Raw genomic sequence first — 17,272 nt, 5'->3', positions numbered from 1 at the left:
GGATTAACATGAACAGCTGTGGGCCTTCCCTGGTGGCACAATGGTTAAGAATCCGCCTGCCAATGCAGGGGGCACAGGTTTGATCCCTGGTCCAGGAAGATCCCACATGCTGCAGAGCAACTAAGCCCGTGGCCACAACTACTGAGCCCACGTGCCACAACTGCTGAAGCCCATGTGCTGCAACTACTGAAACCCACGCACCTAGAGCCTGTGCTCCACAACGAGAAGCCACTGCAAATGAGAAGCCCGTGCACCGCAACGAAGAGTAGCCCCTGCTCGCTGCAACTAGAGAAAACCCGCACGCAGCAACAAGGACCCAATGCAACCAAAAAAGAAATAAAATTTAAAAAAAAGACAAAAACAAACATGAACAGTTCCCAGACATATGTCTGCAACTTTCATTCATCCTTCTCGACTCAGGGTAGTATACTACCTAGATATTACACACACATACACACAGACACACAGAATGAGGAAGAGGAAGAAGCTAGGAATTATCCGTTCTGACAGAGAGAAATCCCTTATCTTGGTTTGATTTCTGGGGTTTCCCATTCTCTTGTGGTTGCAAGCCCTTACTCTCTCCTTTATTAGATATTTAAAAAAATTAAAGTTTAGTCAAGTTAAATTAGCTTTGGAGATACTTTGAGGAATTAATAATCTTTATAAGTGGCAATACCTGGAGTGTCATTAAACTACCTCTGTGGATTCTTTCCACTGACAACCACTCTTTGGTGAGCCACAGTCAGATCTACCCTCAACACAGAGGCAGGGGATGCCTTAAAGGCCAAGGGTCTTTTCAGAGAAATGGGCTTCCGATCGAAAGGGGTAGAGCAAACTTGGCAGAGAAAGAATGGAAGCCCTCGGTAGGGGAAAACATAGTTCAGAGCGTGTAAGAACATGTTTTTATAAATGAGGTGGGGATGAATTCTCTTTCAGGATTCAGAAATAATTTTCAGATGTGATCAAAGAAACATGTACCAGAGATTTCTGTGAGCCTTGGGGCATGGGAGATGGTCCAGAAGACCAGGGTTAGGCACATGTGTCTTGGTTTTCAGACATGGTGGAGCAGGAAGCTAGATTCTTAGAAACTACGAAAAGGTGAGCTTGACATCGATCTCTGATAGAAATTCTTGCACTTAAACCGATGATCTGTGAACAACTGAAAAACACATGTTTGTGAAAAACAAATGACTGTTCAGCTAGACTCATTTTTTTTTTCTCATAAAGTTTCTAGACCGACAGACCAAGAAAAAGATATGGCAGAGCACATACAGATTTCAGCAAGACGTGATGAAATCTCTCATCTCTTATCTCTTTGTGGATAAGATGGAGAAATGGCTAGAAGGTGACAGCAAACTTGGTCACTGCTTTTATTAATAACTCAGGGGAAGACAGGAGAGGCACGCTTCTCCAGCAAGACATCCAGACATGTCTTGAGTAAAAATTACATGGCAGACACCAATAGGCACTGGGGTGGGGTGGATAAAAGAGGAATGTGAGTCACATCTGTCATTGGAGAAGCAGCCCCGCTGGATGGAGGGAACCCATGGAGGGCTGAAACCCTGCTTGACCACCAGTGCCATGACCTTGGGGAAAGTTACATAACCTCTTTTTTTTTTTTTAATTTTTATTGGAGTATAGCTGATTTACAATTTGTGTTGGTTTCAGGTGTACGGCAAAGTGATTCAGTTATACATATACATATATCCACTCTTTTTTAGATATTTTCCCCATATAGGCCATTACAGAGTATCGAGTAGAGTTCCCTGTGCTATACAGTAGGTCCTTATTAGTGATCTGTTTTATATATAGTAGTGTGTATATGTCAATACCAATCTCCCACTTTATCCCCCCTCCCCCCACCCCTTTCTCCCTTAAGTCTCTCCCTTTCCTCACTTGCAGAAGCACGGTGATCTTACCTTTCAAGATCACAGGAAGGACTGTTTTACAGAACAGTATTGGTTCTGCTACAAAGTACGGAATGGGTCATACAATCCTGAGAGGGACAGTTCAAATGTCAGGACAGAATTAGGACGGACGGATGGACACACACACACACAGTCTAGAATAAAAGGTCCAAAGGCACACTATGAAATTATATTAATAAATGTGTAGTCCAGCATTTAGGTTCCAAAGCAGAAAAGTGGGGTAGAGTAGCATGCTTTAGCAGTAGTTCAAGTAAAAATAAATAAAACCTTAGAGGAGTACTAGCTGCCTTCCATTGCTCTCAAGCTACATTAAGATATTTTAAAGTCCACAATAGGGGGTCACTGCTCATGCTGTTTGGATCTTCCTGGGAGGAATTGTCTTACATTCTGATTATGGCATTTTAATAAAGACACTGGCAAAGTAAAACAGGCAGCACAACAGAAAAAAACAAGGAAGTGAAAGTTTAGAAACAATGAAATGTAAGGGATGGTTAAAGAATTGGGTCTATTTGGCCTGAAACAGGATCTGAGTTTTGGGTGTCAAATAGATAAAGAAACATTTGAATTTAGTTGACATCGCTCCACTGGGAGGACCCAGTGAAGGAAAGTTCCATCTGAGGTCCTGACGTGGAACGGACCGACCGGGGAGGTGGTGAGAGTGCCAACCATGGCTGCCTCAGCGCCGTTAAATCATCATCTATCACGCATGCCGCACCCCTGCCAACGCTGGAGTTTGTGCTGAAACACAGGTTAGACACTCAGCCCTGGGGGACCCTGTTCAGCCTCCATGCGGCTAGAATGAAGAGTCCTGTTCCCATGCTAATCAGCTTCACCTGGAAAAATATTCTTCATCGACGCTGACTTCAGGAATTTCCTGGCATTCATAATGTCCTGAAGATGAGCTTTGGGTGCACTTAGGGGCCAAGGAGCCTGTAAGAGCTCCACTGGGTGTGCTCCTCTCTCCTGGGGACCACATGCCCCCCACGCCGCCCCCCCCAAGAACTTACCGCCAGGTACTGCGGGGTGAGGCCGCCCAGACCCGTCAGGTTCCCCCAGGTGGCAGTGTTGAGCTGCTGCATCTGCTGCGCCAGCTGCTGCTGGAGGCGCCTTTGCTCCTTGTCCTTCTGAGTATCGGCGAACTTCACCACAATCGGTGAAGAGCAGCCCTGTGGTCAGACACAGCGGAAAGTGGAGAGGGGGTTACAGGCTGGTCCACTCCGCTCAGGACACTCAGCTCGGGGCCTAGCTTTCTGAACTATTCTGGAGCACAGGGGATGGTCTGGCCTCGTTTTTAAATGGTTTGATGGTCCTTCTTCTTCTCTGAATAGTACCACCAACAGAAAATTCCAGATCCTGTCACTGGTGTCTTTGGGGCTCTGGTGGTCGATGAAGCCATTTGTGCTCGTGCTCTGATTATTACACTGCCTCGCCTTCTCTCTTCATGGGTCTTCCTTCGACCATCCCAGGACCTCCTCAGAGACAAGAGACCTTATCATTGTTCTTTAATTAAGCTTCACGGTTCGCTTGTCTGAAAGATGGACTTGTCCTGGTGTGTCTGCCTGTTTCCACGTGTGAGCAGGGGACAAAGGAGGGGAACGAAATGCTGTAACGGGAATGAAAATGCCTGTCGTTCATGTCTTTTTTTCCCACTCTTTCCAATGTTCAGTTAAGCATTTTTGAACTTTGGAACTGTAGGAATCATACAGACCCAGTAATATAATCGGGAGAAGTGGGTTTCATTTTAGGAACATGGATGAAGGAAGGAGATTTTCAGGGGACACAGGCATGGACCAATGTCACTGTCCCCATGTTTTCAGAAGGGGTTCTCTTCCTTCTGTATCACATCTACTCTAGCTGTAATCCCAGGAGCTACCACAAATCAAAAAGAAAATATCAGGAGCATTCTAGACCAAGGAGATACATCTCAAATGGCAGGAGGAGATGTCTACTTAGCTTCTTTTCCTAATCAATCTCGCTGTTCTAGGAGCTTCTGTGTTCATTTCCTTTAAAAGGCAGGAGCAGAGGTAGTGAGTGAGAAATGGCCAAGGGTTATATAACAGGACCAATTCATGTCTGATACGGAGAAAATCATTAGGGAAAGTAAGGGCCTGACACCTCAGACAGGAGGACTTCCTTTCGAAAGCACCTTTTCAACATTCGCCACTTGGCAAATACTCAGCAGAAACCAACTCTCTTCCCTCTCTGTTTAGCTTGCTAAACATTCCATCACAATTAAAACTGTGAAATTTTGCTGAGATAAAAAGAAGTTAATTCTACCCAAGTGATTTAAAAAAACCCCACTTTTTATTGAAACTCAGCATGATAACAGACCTCTCTCTTCTCCTCCCAGAAATTTAATATTCCTATTTAAATGAGCTTTTCCCTTCCCTGTGGGTTATTTTTCTTTCTCCTAGAAAACAAAGTTGCATTTTTTTCTCATCACGTTGGGTAGCTACTGGGGATGGAACGATGCATACGTGAAGCTATCATGCCTGCTGTTACCCCCCAACATGTGAGAAAAGTGAGGTGACTGGTGTTGAACCTCCAGCGGACTGGTCTTCAGCTCTGGGAGTCACAGTCACGGCACAGATGTTAAGAGTCAGTAAATTGCATAAAAGCAATATTTCCACCATTTAAAAAATCTATACTTCATTGTTCTTCATCTGCTCCGTATTTCAGCGCTTTCATCACTTTAAAGACAGCAAAACCACTCTGAAGATGGAAATTACAGAGAGCAAGGGTTTTGCATGGAAAGGGTTGTTATTGTATCAAATTTGTCCCATAACAAATTATAGCATCTCCTCCTAACAGTTCATTTACGGTTGGCTTTTTTCTTCCTTAAATACCAAAAAATGATATAAAAGCAGAAAATCAGGCCAATGATTATAGTTCAAAAATGAGTTGTATAAACCATGAAAGGGGAAAACAGGGTGGGGAGAGATTGGAGGAAAGCGGGAAAATCAAGGTACCATATAAAGATTAATGATTTTTAAAATAACATGTTCTTTTAAACTTTAACAGTGACATCATTTTGAATTCACATCTCTTAGATCATACATCTTGGTGGAAGATGTAAGCCAGAGTCCTGAAAATAATGTAATTAATTCAAAAAAAGAAAACAAACTGCAGTGGTACAAGTATAATGAGACTGCATAATATATAATCTTCTGTTTAAATGTCAATATTTTTGAATTAAACAAGAAATTTAAGTGTCTGAGGGCTCCTCTGATTAAGCATGGAAGTCCAGATTTAAAAACAAGTGCATCAAATCTGTTTTCTGATAATAGCAGTATTAACAAAGGATCAAGGATTTCTGAAGAATAAATAAGCCCCATTCTCTACAGCAAATTCTTTTCACTCTGAGAGCCTGTTATTTTCTCGGTTCGGGTTCATACCCAGTTCTGCTGTATTTTCTCGTGCTCTCCTTCCGTAGGGACCCAGGAGAGCACAGACCTCCCACTCGGGCGGGGGGCCCTGGGTGAAGGAACTGGGGTGGCAATGTTTCCAACAGAGCTGAAAGAATTGAGGTTACAAAATCATCTAAGGTGAGACCAATTTAGGTACAAATCACTCAATTACAGGAAATAAAAATCTTTCAGAATGAAACACATATATATATGGAAGATAATAAATACAGGTCAAGACTTCCTTTTTCTTAACAGTACTTTCATTTCATCTCCAGATTGATAGGTAGCTGGAAACCAGGCTGATCCCCGATAATGGAGCCCCCCAAGGTAAGGGAAAGGGTAGGGGGAGGGGACAAAAACATGATCACGTGTGTAACTGCGTGTTGTTCAAGATTGGATTCCTAGACATTTCAAATCTTGCTAATTCTCTCTTATTGTGGCCGATTTTCACCTGAGCTTGCCTTCACGTAGGGGGGTGTGAGTGTCTTAAAAATGCATTGCACTGAAAGGAAAACACAGTGATTATATAAGATATGTTAGGAATATTAAAGTCAAAAGGAAGTTCGAAAAAGACAATAGGCTTTGCAATGCTGATATAAAAACTCAGAAAAGTACAGTAAACACTTAATGACAATGCCATGCACACTCTTTACCCCCCGCTTCCACCCACCCTTTGGCTCCCTAGAAAAAGGTTGCCCACAAAACAAGACCCATAAAGATCACTAAGCTCCCGGCATGCTTCGGGAGACGCAGCATTGCAAAAAACAAACAAATGAACAAAAAAAAAAATTAAAACCCCCCAAAAGTGGAGGCAAAAAAGAAGCTCAAACGATCAATAAAGAACTTTTTGGCACATTAAATAAAACTGAAAACAATTTTATTTTTCAAAAGATGAAAAACGTAACTTCAGGTAACACTACAAAGCCACCTCCAGAAAAGATCACCCATACACAAAGATACAGTTTACATAATACAGCAGAACATGCACTCCCAAAGGATTCTATCAGACAATACAGAATAAGTAACAGCATATCACTCTTGGAATGTTTTTGTGCAAAATTCTGAAAGGCCATGACCCGAATCACAGACTCAAAGTACAGAGCCATTGTCTACATTTGTGGACCCACGCCAGCCTATTTCTCTTCCCCGAAAGCCACTATCTCTCATTAGGAGATCACATTTGAGCCTTTGAATTTCTTGGTTATCGTTCATTTTTTAGTAAGGGGGAAAATCTAATTTTTCGGGGGACTCTCATACATGAACATTTGCACTGGTTCAATGAGGTGGGAGAAGTCTTAACTTTCTCCAACATTCTTGACGCAAAAACAATTCTGTTTGTCTCGATTAAAGATAACTTGACCCCGCATTAAGAAGAAAATAAAAAAGAAATGAAAGAACCCTGTGATTTAGCACAGGGCCAGCTGCAATTTGGAAAGGGGTCTGTTAATGTTCTACCCATCCCACCCCTGGGGCTGGGGAACGTACTTGATCCTTGAGGTACAGAAGGATGCTCGGTTTAAATTGCATCATGAACTTTACACGGCAGGACCTGGGCCACTGCAATAAAAGGCTCAAAAAGGAATATAGAGCAAGTGGAAGGTTTTACTAAGTGCATTTTCAGTCATCAGGGGAGAAATTCAGAGGGAGAGAGAGAGAGGGAGAAGGAGAGAGATTAAGGAAGAAGGAATATGAATGAATGAAGAGAGAGAGATGGTGAAAGTTTACATCTGTGATTGTCATGTGAACAATCCACACAGGAGAGAATTGCTTTCCATTCCCCACCATTTGCACAAAGAAAACAAAGAAAGGGCAGATGATACAGTACCTCCATGGTCTGAGACTGATGCATGGCTTTGATTGCATTCTGTGCCATTGCCCTTGTAGAAAATGTGACAAACGCACAGCCTGTGGGAAACAAGGGGACAGGGAGCAGGAAAGACAAAAAACAACAAGACAAAAGGTTTGGACGCTTGTTAAACCAACACAGTCTACGAGAACTGCCACAGGACGACACTGTTCTCAGTAGTACATGAAATCAACAACTTCTCTCTGTGGTTTTTACCTCGTGTTGCTTTTTAACTTACAGTGCTGACTTGCTAATCTGACCACAGCAGAAAGATTTACTGATGGATTAGTTTATTTATTTTTTAAATGGAGTCCAGGGGAAGGAGGCTGGGTACTTCCTTTTTTTAAGCCATGGTTGGGGGGGTGGTTGAAATGAGCAAGACCTAGTTTGCATTTTCTAAAATAAAAAGTTGCGATTTTACATTTTCTCCTTGTCTGACTGTCTTGACTTAGGGCATCTACCCATTCCGGCTCTCTGTATTTCAAACATGAGGCTTGATTTTTAAGCAGCAAATAGTAAAATCCTCACACCCAGGGCAAATTAGCAACTAGATTCCAACAGCTCGAAATGTCAGCAAATAAATATACCTCATCTCTTCTGGGTAGTTAAAAAAAAATAGATGTATGTATAAATATACACTCATGCTATTCAAATGCAAACAAATATACCCAAATCCTGTACAGACTACTTGGTAACTGTTAATGATGAACAAAAACAAATGCTCTGTTAACTCTGGGAATATTCAACCGTGTATATGAAGTAAAATTTAAACATTTGCATTGGATTTCTTATTTGTATCAAACCTTCAAGACTTTAAGCTGTGACTTGTGGATTCTTATCAGAGATTCCACCTCAAGTGTAACATACACAAGACAATGTATATTTCTCTGAATGTCTCCCCTGAGACCCACAGAACTCTCCATGGCTATTTTGTTTCCCCAGCTGTAAAATAACTGGAATCTACAGTGCTTGTTCCTGCTACCTGCCGCAGTGCTCGCTACCATGCAGGTCACTGTTCCAGCTACATGGCTCACTGCCCTTTCCACTAAGAAAAGCACTGCCTTCTGAAATTTACATTTTATTCATCATGCACCCTTGGGCTTCTCAGAGAAAAAGACTGTGAAATTAATGCAGATTCAGGCTGATTTTATAATAATACCACCGCACACTAAAAGCTTAGCTAAAGCAACGCTGACTATTTCACTTATGATCTCTAATGACTTTAAAAGTGCATTGATTTTCAGCTTCTTTAGCCTTGCACAGTTTGAACTTAGGTATCAGAGAATAATTTAGTGTTCCACTCAATTGCCTGAAAACATTATTATTATTACTACTTAAAAGATTTCCAAATGAAGCAGATCTAAACACTGAGGGGCTGAAGCTTGTCATCTCAGAGTGAGTGCACAAAAGTGGAATTCTGGCACCAATCACGTGAGATGGTTGCCTCTGTGGCCGGGAAGCCAAACAGAACATTCTACATCCAAACAACCAGCGGATGGCTTGGTGTATGGAAGTCACTGTGGGAGCCATTAAATACATTTTCTTTGTTTGCTCTGCATGGGTACCTGGTGAGATTATCAAGTCAATACTGTATTAGCACCTTTCAGTCAAACAGCAGTAAGAGAAAGCAATGCCTGCCCACTACCCCCAAAGCACACCAACAACCAGTCATGAAAATAAGTCAATGCATTTTTTTTTTTGCATCATGCTGTAATTTTTAATACACAAAAACTCTCTGTACATGGGAGGTTCATCTCATTCACCTCCGCTAAGTTGTCCTCACTGAAGCCCAACGTCTAGCTCACTAAGAATGCCAAGCTATTTCCTATGGTTTTTCTGATGTTACAGCAGCTGGTGAAGCTGACTGTTTCAACATGCTGCCTGTACCTACAGTGGCTGTGGCTTTTGTCATCAATAGAAGCAGCTGCACAGCCTTCTCTAAGGCATCTAGATGATGTGTGTGAGACAGTGTGAGACCTACAACAGGACCTCTGCTGGCTCCGTACTGAAATAGACTCAGCTCTAAAATGACAGAGTCCCAAATTTACCATCTGTTTCAAAGTAGTATCTCATGAAGATTGTGATGATCACTGGTACTATTAACAGAGGAAATAACGCTAAGAGATTTTTCTTTTTCATTTTATTTTAAAAATTAAAAAAAAAAAAATTTGGTGCTGCGTGGCTTGCGGGATCTTAGTTCCCAGACCAGGGATCAAACCTGTGCCCTTGGCAGTGAAAGTGCAGAATCCTAACCACTGGACCGCCGGGGAAGTCCCTTCATTTCCTGTCTGGAGGCTATAGTAGAGGCACAAGCAAATCATCTAATGGAGGCATATTTGAGGCCACAGGAAGCCCAGACTAACTCTACTTTTAAGAGTCAAGAAGCCTGTTTCATTCACTTTGCTTGCTCTTATTATCTGGGAGCATGTGCCAAACCAACAGCTTCTAAACGGAGGTTAAGAATGCATGAAAAAATGTAAAATGTCAACAAAAATCAATAAGGCAGAGCTTATGCATTTACCACAATTTCAGAGCAGGCAGAGCTTTTGTAAGTAACTTCGGGAGAAAGATGGAGCAATTAACAGGTCTCAAAAGAAAAGTCTGAGCAAGAGAACAATGAAATGATCTCTCTATAAACTGGAACCATTGCCCCTTCCTCTATGAAACCTGCAATTAAAAGGCTGACTGATGCTTTTAATTATACAATCCTCATCCCATCCAAAAAATGATCTGACAAATCTGATGACTCCTTTAACTTTTTTATTCTACCGGCAGTGGTGCAGTAAGAGAGAACTTGCCTCCTAGGGACTCTGTCAAGTTCCCTACTGGGTGCTGTGTTCAATTACTTAAGGGAGAAAATTACTGTCATTTATGAAGTGGGAGCACATGCTGAAAGATTCACTCTCTCTGCCGCTCTGGATGAAGCTAAGCAACTTCAGAACCAAATGTTCCACGGGTTGGTAGCCAGTTAACCTTCGTAACATCTCTAAAACAGGAGGTCCTGGCTATATTTTCATTTTCTTTTCAGCACCACTGAAAACACTGGCTTCGGGGTGGGCCCTCAAATCTGCGCTTTTCACTAACGTAGGGTCACACAAGCTCCTACAGTCAGAATGGGCTGCTGGCCTCTTCTACAAACCAACCAGATGACTTCCCGCTGGACAGAAATGACTTAGGTCAGTTGTCCTCTTCTCTCTCTAAAGATGAGCTTCTGGGTACAGCAGAGTCTACAGGGTCTTGACGGACAACTGCTCCGATCTTATAGGGTTAGCCCTCAACTGTTCTAGACTGTTGCACATGCTGGTGACCGACCAAAATGCTGGAGAACTTAGATTGGGAGAAAAAAAAATATAGGTACCAAGACAATAAAGCTATTTTTTGGGGGTGGGGTAAGATAGCCCATATATTACTGTCTCAAAGCTTCCAAATACATAACAGCAAAAAAAAAAAAAAAAAAGGTAAAACTTCCCTCTGTAAATGTGTCCAACCTGTAATTTAGCTTGCCACTATTTATTGTCTCCACTTTCAGAGTGTCAGAGATTGCTCATAGAAATGAAAGGAGCTGAATTCCTTCTATTTCGGTGAGGTTGTCTTCTTGCTGCTAAAATAGATAAATGATTGACTGGGGAAAGGTTTCTCAAAGTCATTTCCTCCTACAGACAGGATCTAAGGAAAGCACAGAGCCCTGTCACAGAGCAGATTTTGGAACCCAGCTATTACACTTGTCATTTCAGCTGAAAGGATATCTTAACTCAGGTGTTCTACCTTTTCTCTAGGCTACATGAGAATTTTGAGAGAACTAGATGAATTCTTGCTCTGCATCAAAAAGAAGGGGAGAGAGGGAGAGAGAGAGAGAGAGAAAGTAATGAAAAAAGTAGAGGCACTTTTAAAAGCACATACAATGATGCCAGGGTCTCTTGCTTTTCTGCTTCTTCTTTGAAAGAGGAGCAACAGCTGCTATATTTCAACTGAAGGAAGCATAATTTAAAATAACTTGTGTGGCTGAGAAGATTTCAGCCTATGGAAAACTTGTTTATAAATTCCTCTTCAGCTGTAGAAAGATCTTAATGCAGCCAATTTTCCCTCTCAGTATCTTTTGAGCAATGGCAGGGTTTAAACATATGCTATGAGTATAACATTGGAGCATCAAAAATAATACTCTAATGTGCAATTCCCAATGCTGGGTTAGTTTATTTAAAATTGGCATGGAGAGATCTTTCATTCATGGCACCTGAGGCTGAGTGCAGACTAGGACTTAATAGTTGGCAAAAATCTCATCCTTGAGATGAGGTTGGAAGACTGTACCCAGAGCAGCATGACAAGATGCATTTAATAACCCAGGGGGCATCTGATAAAGGTTTCCACATATCTGAACATTTGGGTACCACGTGGGCAAGACTAAAATGTCACGATCAAAACTGAGTCCTCTCCATGTACGTTTTAAAAGTCAAAAGCCCTCTCCCAATATCCCGATCAGATATAACGAAAACAAATGAGGATTTAATGGCTAAATCCAGTCTGTGGTCGCTAACATCCCTGAAGATACCGCCAATTCATTTGTCAAAGGTTTTGGCAGGAGAATGCTGGAACACCATAAACACAGCTGGAATATTCTTAAACCAGCAGAAAGTTACCTTAAATGGCAGTGAAGATTTGACTGCAGTTTATGGGAAAGAAAAATGAAATCAACCCCTTCATTGTCTCTGAGTTACAGATATTCAGTTGCTATGGTGCAGCAAACCTGGCAGATTGTACCCAAATAGTCCAATCTGACTGTGGGACTGTGGGTAAATGAGAACATGTGTATTTTAGGAAATCAACATGCTAAGGTGACACTGTCCAGTAAATGTGTTGGCTCAGAAGCCTCAAGCTTTGATTCTGAGAGCAAACATCTCATTTCACTTGCCATGTGTGGGCTTGTGCTACCCTGCTTGCTTTCTCAATGAAGGCTCACACAGCGGGCCTGAGAGGTGGATATGCCACTGCAGAAGGATCTGAGTATCATGAGGGGCTTGAAAGCATCTCAAACCAGGCTTTCCAAATCAGAAAAAAACGGCAGAATGGGTTACCGCCCCCAAAGGGGAAAAAATGCACGTTTAGATGTGGGCATACAGCGTAAAGCGAGGCAGAGTCCTAATGTTTGTTGAGTGGTTTCAACAGGCTTGGCAGGTGCTGTCCGTGTATAGGCATGACAATTTCCCAGCAGGATGGGGCAGAGAGGTCCCATCTTAAAACATGGCACAGATCTGGGTGCTGGTGAATAACTATGGGACTTTTAAAATAGTCTTTCTTGCCAATGTGTAGATCATGATTTTTTTTTTTTTTTTAAAAGACAGTGATTCTAACTGAAAGTACAGCAGGGCTAAATAGGTACAAAGATGTGGGTGCTGGCAGCCCACTACTCTGATTTGGGGCAGGGGTACTGAATCAACAGCCTGGAGGAACCTCAGCTTAACACCTGCCAGGTAGGAATGTCAACTACTGATGTGGCAGAGAATGAACTACACGAGACGCCTGTTGGGGACCCAGGGCTACTAACTGCCTCCTCTGTCTTCCTTCTTGTAGCTGAACTGGGCAAAAGCAAAACCAAGAAAAGTGAACCACTCAAGGGCACCTCTCCCTCATCATAATCAAATGGTTCGATTTAAATCCTTTCCTACTGACTAATTTATACCCTGGTTTAGTATTACAAGGTACTTTTCAGAGCAGCCAAGCTTTCATTTCACTTCATTTTTATTTATTTTGTAAACAGCTGAGCCAGCAACAGGCATGAAGACCAGAAATGCTGAGCGCCCCTGATCTGCAGCGCTGCACTTATTAATATTTGATTGAAAACTGCAATTCTTTAATGAAAGCAAAAGAGTAGCATGAAAGAGAACTGTTCTTTCAACAAATCACTGATTTAGGAGCAGTCCCCAGTATCCAGGAGTCCCTGGGTCCTGCTAATTGAAAAATGCAACACTGTCTTTATATTTCAGAACAAATGAGAATAAATGAGTATTATCTTTTTTGCCACAGGGAATTCTCATCAGTTTGCCAGAAAATCAGAAATTATTTTTCTGTTAAAAAAAAAGGGGGGGGGCAGGGAGGAGGATTCTACTCTTTACATTGAACCAGCAGTTGCATAAAATATTGATGAAAGTGCTCCCATCACTTGTTTCAGAAATAGGCTGCTTCTGGTATCAAGTGCTGGTTCATCAACCAAATGGCAGATGGAATTGGTCAGGTTCTCTCATCAAGTACAGTGTCTTGACACCCTTTCCTATGAAAGTTTTGACCATTTAAAAAATCTCATCTGCGAAAATAGCTAACATATGCTCAAGGATCTCTAGGCACCAATGTTCTTCATCACTGTCCCCATTGGACAGATGGAGAAATTGAGGCAGAGAATCAGTTTGTAAATCAGCAGAGGGAAAACAGAAGTCCAGCATTCCTACTTCATAGTCAAGGCCTCTATGAAACACTATGGATGGCCTGCTTCTACAAAAAACCTACCATGGCAGTAGCTCATCACGCCCTATCAGAGAAGCAGGGCAGATATTTAGACTGCTGCCATTTTCGAGTGTGGAAACTGGGGACAGAGATAGGACAATGAACGGACCACGCCCATGATTCATGTCAGGAGAAGTTCTGGGACTGGGCCCCAGGGTCATTGACCTCCAAGGCACTATACATTTCACTATGCCTATCGGTTCTTTCTCATGCTGTACACCTTGGCGAATGCAAAAGTGCAATGATAACACGGAAGTGTGACTGAGAATAGTCACAGGGAGAGAATAGTGGTTCTTATTACTAAATTGGCAGCAGAAAAGGGATCGCAAAAATATTCTTTTGTCTTTCTTTCCTATTTAATTCTTCCTCAGCCCTGCTGCTTTCTCCCGTGCTATTCGCTCTCCTGGTCTGTCTACCTATCTACCTCTCCTGGATCAGATGTGATGATAAGCTCTCCTGGTGCCTATCTCCAGGATGGCACAGAGGGACCCAGGATAGAAATCCTGGTATCCTTCTGCCTGCAAGGCTGGATAGGAACCAGAGGCGATGCGGGTGCCCAGGACAAGGAACTATTTTGGGTGACACTGGTAAAGGCACACGTGGTAAGTGACAGATTAGCTTGAGGCACTGGGTCTGCTGTTTAGGGACCCCACTCAACATCATGTCTTGCTCAGCTTTTAGACTCCCATCTTTCAGTGAGTGTTAAGTGTCATTTCCAGGCCTCCTCCTCCTCTTTTTCTTAAAAACCACCTTCAGAAGAAAATATAGGCATCACAAGCTTGGAGTTACTCCTCCTCCTCCTAGTTTTCCTCGAGATCACCTCCGTTTCAGGGCTTTGGAGGTGGAGGTAGGTGGAAAACTTCTGTTCCCTGTGCCTTCGATTCTAGCAGTTGACATCATGAAGCTTTATGTCTAAAAGTCAAAAGAACAAATGTTCTTCCTCCCAGGGCACTGAGTTTACGTAAGACCAGGGAGATGAATGAAAACTAGTGCCTTGATACTTAAGGCTTAAACTTTTCTTTCAACATGGGGCGCGGGCAGTGCAGTCCCAGAACCAGAGATGGGGAACGTAAAGACATTTCTAATTAGCCCTGTGGAACTTGCCTTGGAAACCCCATTAATTGAATGAAATCCTCTCTGTGTTGCAAAAAGACAGATTTCTTACGAGAATGGAGAAATGTGTTTTCCATGTGCGTCTTCCCCTGGGCCTCCTGGGCTGACTCAGGAAACTAGTCAGATGGCTGGGAACACGGTGATAAGCCTTATAAGCGGTTTAAGGAGGGAGGCGTGTGGGTCCGTCAAAGGGGGAGGTAAATGTGGACAGAAGAGAGTCATCTCCAGCTACCTTGTGTGGCTGCTCACGGAAACACTGGTTTTCATCCGCGCTCGAAGCCCCAGCCTTTGCCTCTATCACGGTGACAAAGAACCTACAGTCTTCTCCTGGACGAAGTCACTTCTCTGTCACTTAATGGACCCCTGTATTTAGGACTCCAGGAGCTTTGCTCTTTGCCATAAAACCCTAACGCCCTGAGACAGGCCTGGTTACTCTGAGTCTGTATCTGCTCTGCACTATGCGGGGACAGGGGCCTTTTTTCTTGGTTTATTTCTCTGTCAAGAGGCCCACACGCTCAACATTCTCCCAGGCACAGGCAGAAAGCCAGAAGACTAAGATGCGAGCAGCAAACATTCTCTCTCGCCCTCCCCATCTCTCCCTAATACCTCCCAAAGCTCCTTCAATCTGAGATTGAAAAGGGATGTGTAACGGCAGGGCAGCCTGTGGGCCTCCCGTCTGACAGTGATAACCTGGGCTAATACGCTGCCACTAGGACCTTCTTGACTTGAGAAGTAAAAGGTGATCATTCCAGCTACGGTGAAAAGTTTGGGTTGGATAACTTTGTCCCGCGGGACGTATCTCAGGGTGACCTCTCGCTGAGTGTGGGAGCTACATCTACCTTGACTGGGACACAGAGCTCCAATCAGCACTTAAGGGCAGAGACTCTGCAGGGAGCACACTCACCTCGACTCAGCCCGTCGGGTCCCCGGAGGATCCGGCATTCTTCTATCTGGCCAAATGGAGAGAACATCACCCGGATATCGTTCTCATTACATTTCTTCGAAACCATTCCTATGAACAATTTTCTGTCTTCCACGGCTAGGAGAGAGAAATAATGAATGAGCCAAGGCCATTTCACCTTCTTCCTCATAATCAATGCGTCATCACCACCTCCGACTGGGTCCCGAGGCTAACTCTTCAGACACTCAGGCCACTTTCCTCCTCCACACGTGCTGTCTCTGCTCTCCCCACCCTTGCTCGGCATCTCGGCTCCTATTCCAACACTGGGAGCTTGTTTACTAATAAAACATCTTCAAAGGACACGAAACACTGTTTTTAAGTCCTTTTCCCCCATTTGGAAACAGTAATATGTTTACTAAAATGTTAAAGTTCTAAGTAACTGCTAAATGCTACTGTCCCATAGAGAAATTTTGGGATACAGATTTTAATTTGTTTTGTTTTGTTTTTTCTTTTGGGTAGATGTTCTTTTAACTTGAGTGACAGCAAAAGAGAAAGATTGGGAGAGGAAAAATAACAGAAACAGATATAGTGGAAAATTGATAAACAAAACTTTTAACAAAGGATTCAATGGAAGAAAACATTCTCCTTCCCTGATTTCAAATAGCTTCGTCCCCACTGGTCCAGATGAGAACAGGAGACAGGAGAGATGTGAATTTCTCCAGAGAGCTGGTTAAGGGCCTTCTGTCCGTAGCACTGGCTACGCAGCCCTACCCAGGTCAGCACATGTGGTCTGCACCTTACAACTAAAGCTGAAGGCAACTGTAGTCGAGTGGGGCTGCGGTTATTTAAGAATCATGTCAGGGTGGCCCCAATCTCGGAGTGAAACCTGTCACCAAAAAAAGAACAAGGAAGGAACAATGCTATTCTGCTCACTTGGAGGTAGGATTCTTGATGAACAGAAATGCATTTTGGGCGTGAGGGCAGCAACGTGCAAATTCTAACTTTGGAAGCTGTCATCGGGTAAAGACTAGGGAAGGTTTACCTCTGATGACCTGGGAGATTTTTTCCCCTAAACTGACATGCTTGTGCTCAGGATAACTGGCCTATACTCAGCCTCAAAGGCACAATTATTATGGATTTCAAGACAGTGTTTGGAGCCGTTTGTAGGAGACAGAGCAAAAGATAGTCTTAGAAGCCCTCAGGGAGAAGTCTTGCTTATTTCCCATGTTTCCTTTCAATCCATTTCTTAGAATTTTAAAAAAAAAAGAAAGAAAGAAAAAAAGAAAGAAAGAAAGAAGGAAAGATAGCCGGCTACACCAGCACTTCAGAAAGTCCTAGCTTACGGGATCATTTTATATCTGTATTATAATCTTGTCATTGCTATTTAATTGGCTTTTATTTCTGTTTCTCTTACTCTCTTTCTGGACAGTAAGTGTCTCATTATCATTTAACTGGCAAGAGTGTATTCTAGACTTGCCAGGGCCAGTTGCTTCGGGTACCTAAGTCAGAATCCCTGGTCTGTGTCTTCCAGGAGCCGGGATGGAAGATCTATAATGGAACAGAGACTCGTTTACTCTGAAGCAGC

The 17,272-nt window shown here is 42.9% G+C and overlaps 1 protein-coding gene across 12 annotated transcripts in view; it reads right to left on the bottom strand.

The window, feature by feature from the left end:
- CELF2 (CUGBP Elav-like family member 2) overlaps nucleotides 1-17,272 on the bottom strand; it is a 525,599-nt gene that overhangs the window by 61,159 nt on the left and 447,168 nt on the right. For all 12 annotated transcript variants that reach the window (XM_082385485.1, XM_082385484.1, XM_082385487.1 and 9 more), the window contains 3 exons: nucleotides 15,691-15,825; nucleotides 7,161-7,240; nucleotides 2,936-3,094 (listed from right to left, as the gene is read on the bottom strand). In XM_082385485.1, coding sequence (XP_082241611.1) covers nucleotides 2,936-3,094; nucleotides 7,161-7,240; nucleotides 15,691-15,825 — 374 coding nt within the window. The remainder of the gene's footprint in view (nucleotides 1-2,935; nucleotides 3,095-7,160; nucleotides 7,241-15,690; nucleotides 15,826-17,272) is intronic.

The sequence above is a fragment of the Balaenoptera borealis genome (assembly GCF_965194805.1).
Source record: "Balaenoptera borealis genome assembly, chromosome: 3".
Lineage (NCBI taxonomy): Eukaryota > Metazoa > Chordata > Mammalia > Artiodactyla > Balaenopteridae > Balaenoptera > Balaenoptera borealis.
The sequence above is the reverse complement of the archived record's forward strand: the minus strand, read 5'-3'. Positions and strand labels throughout refer to the sequence as shown.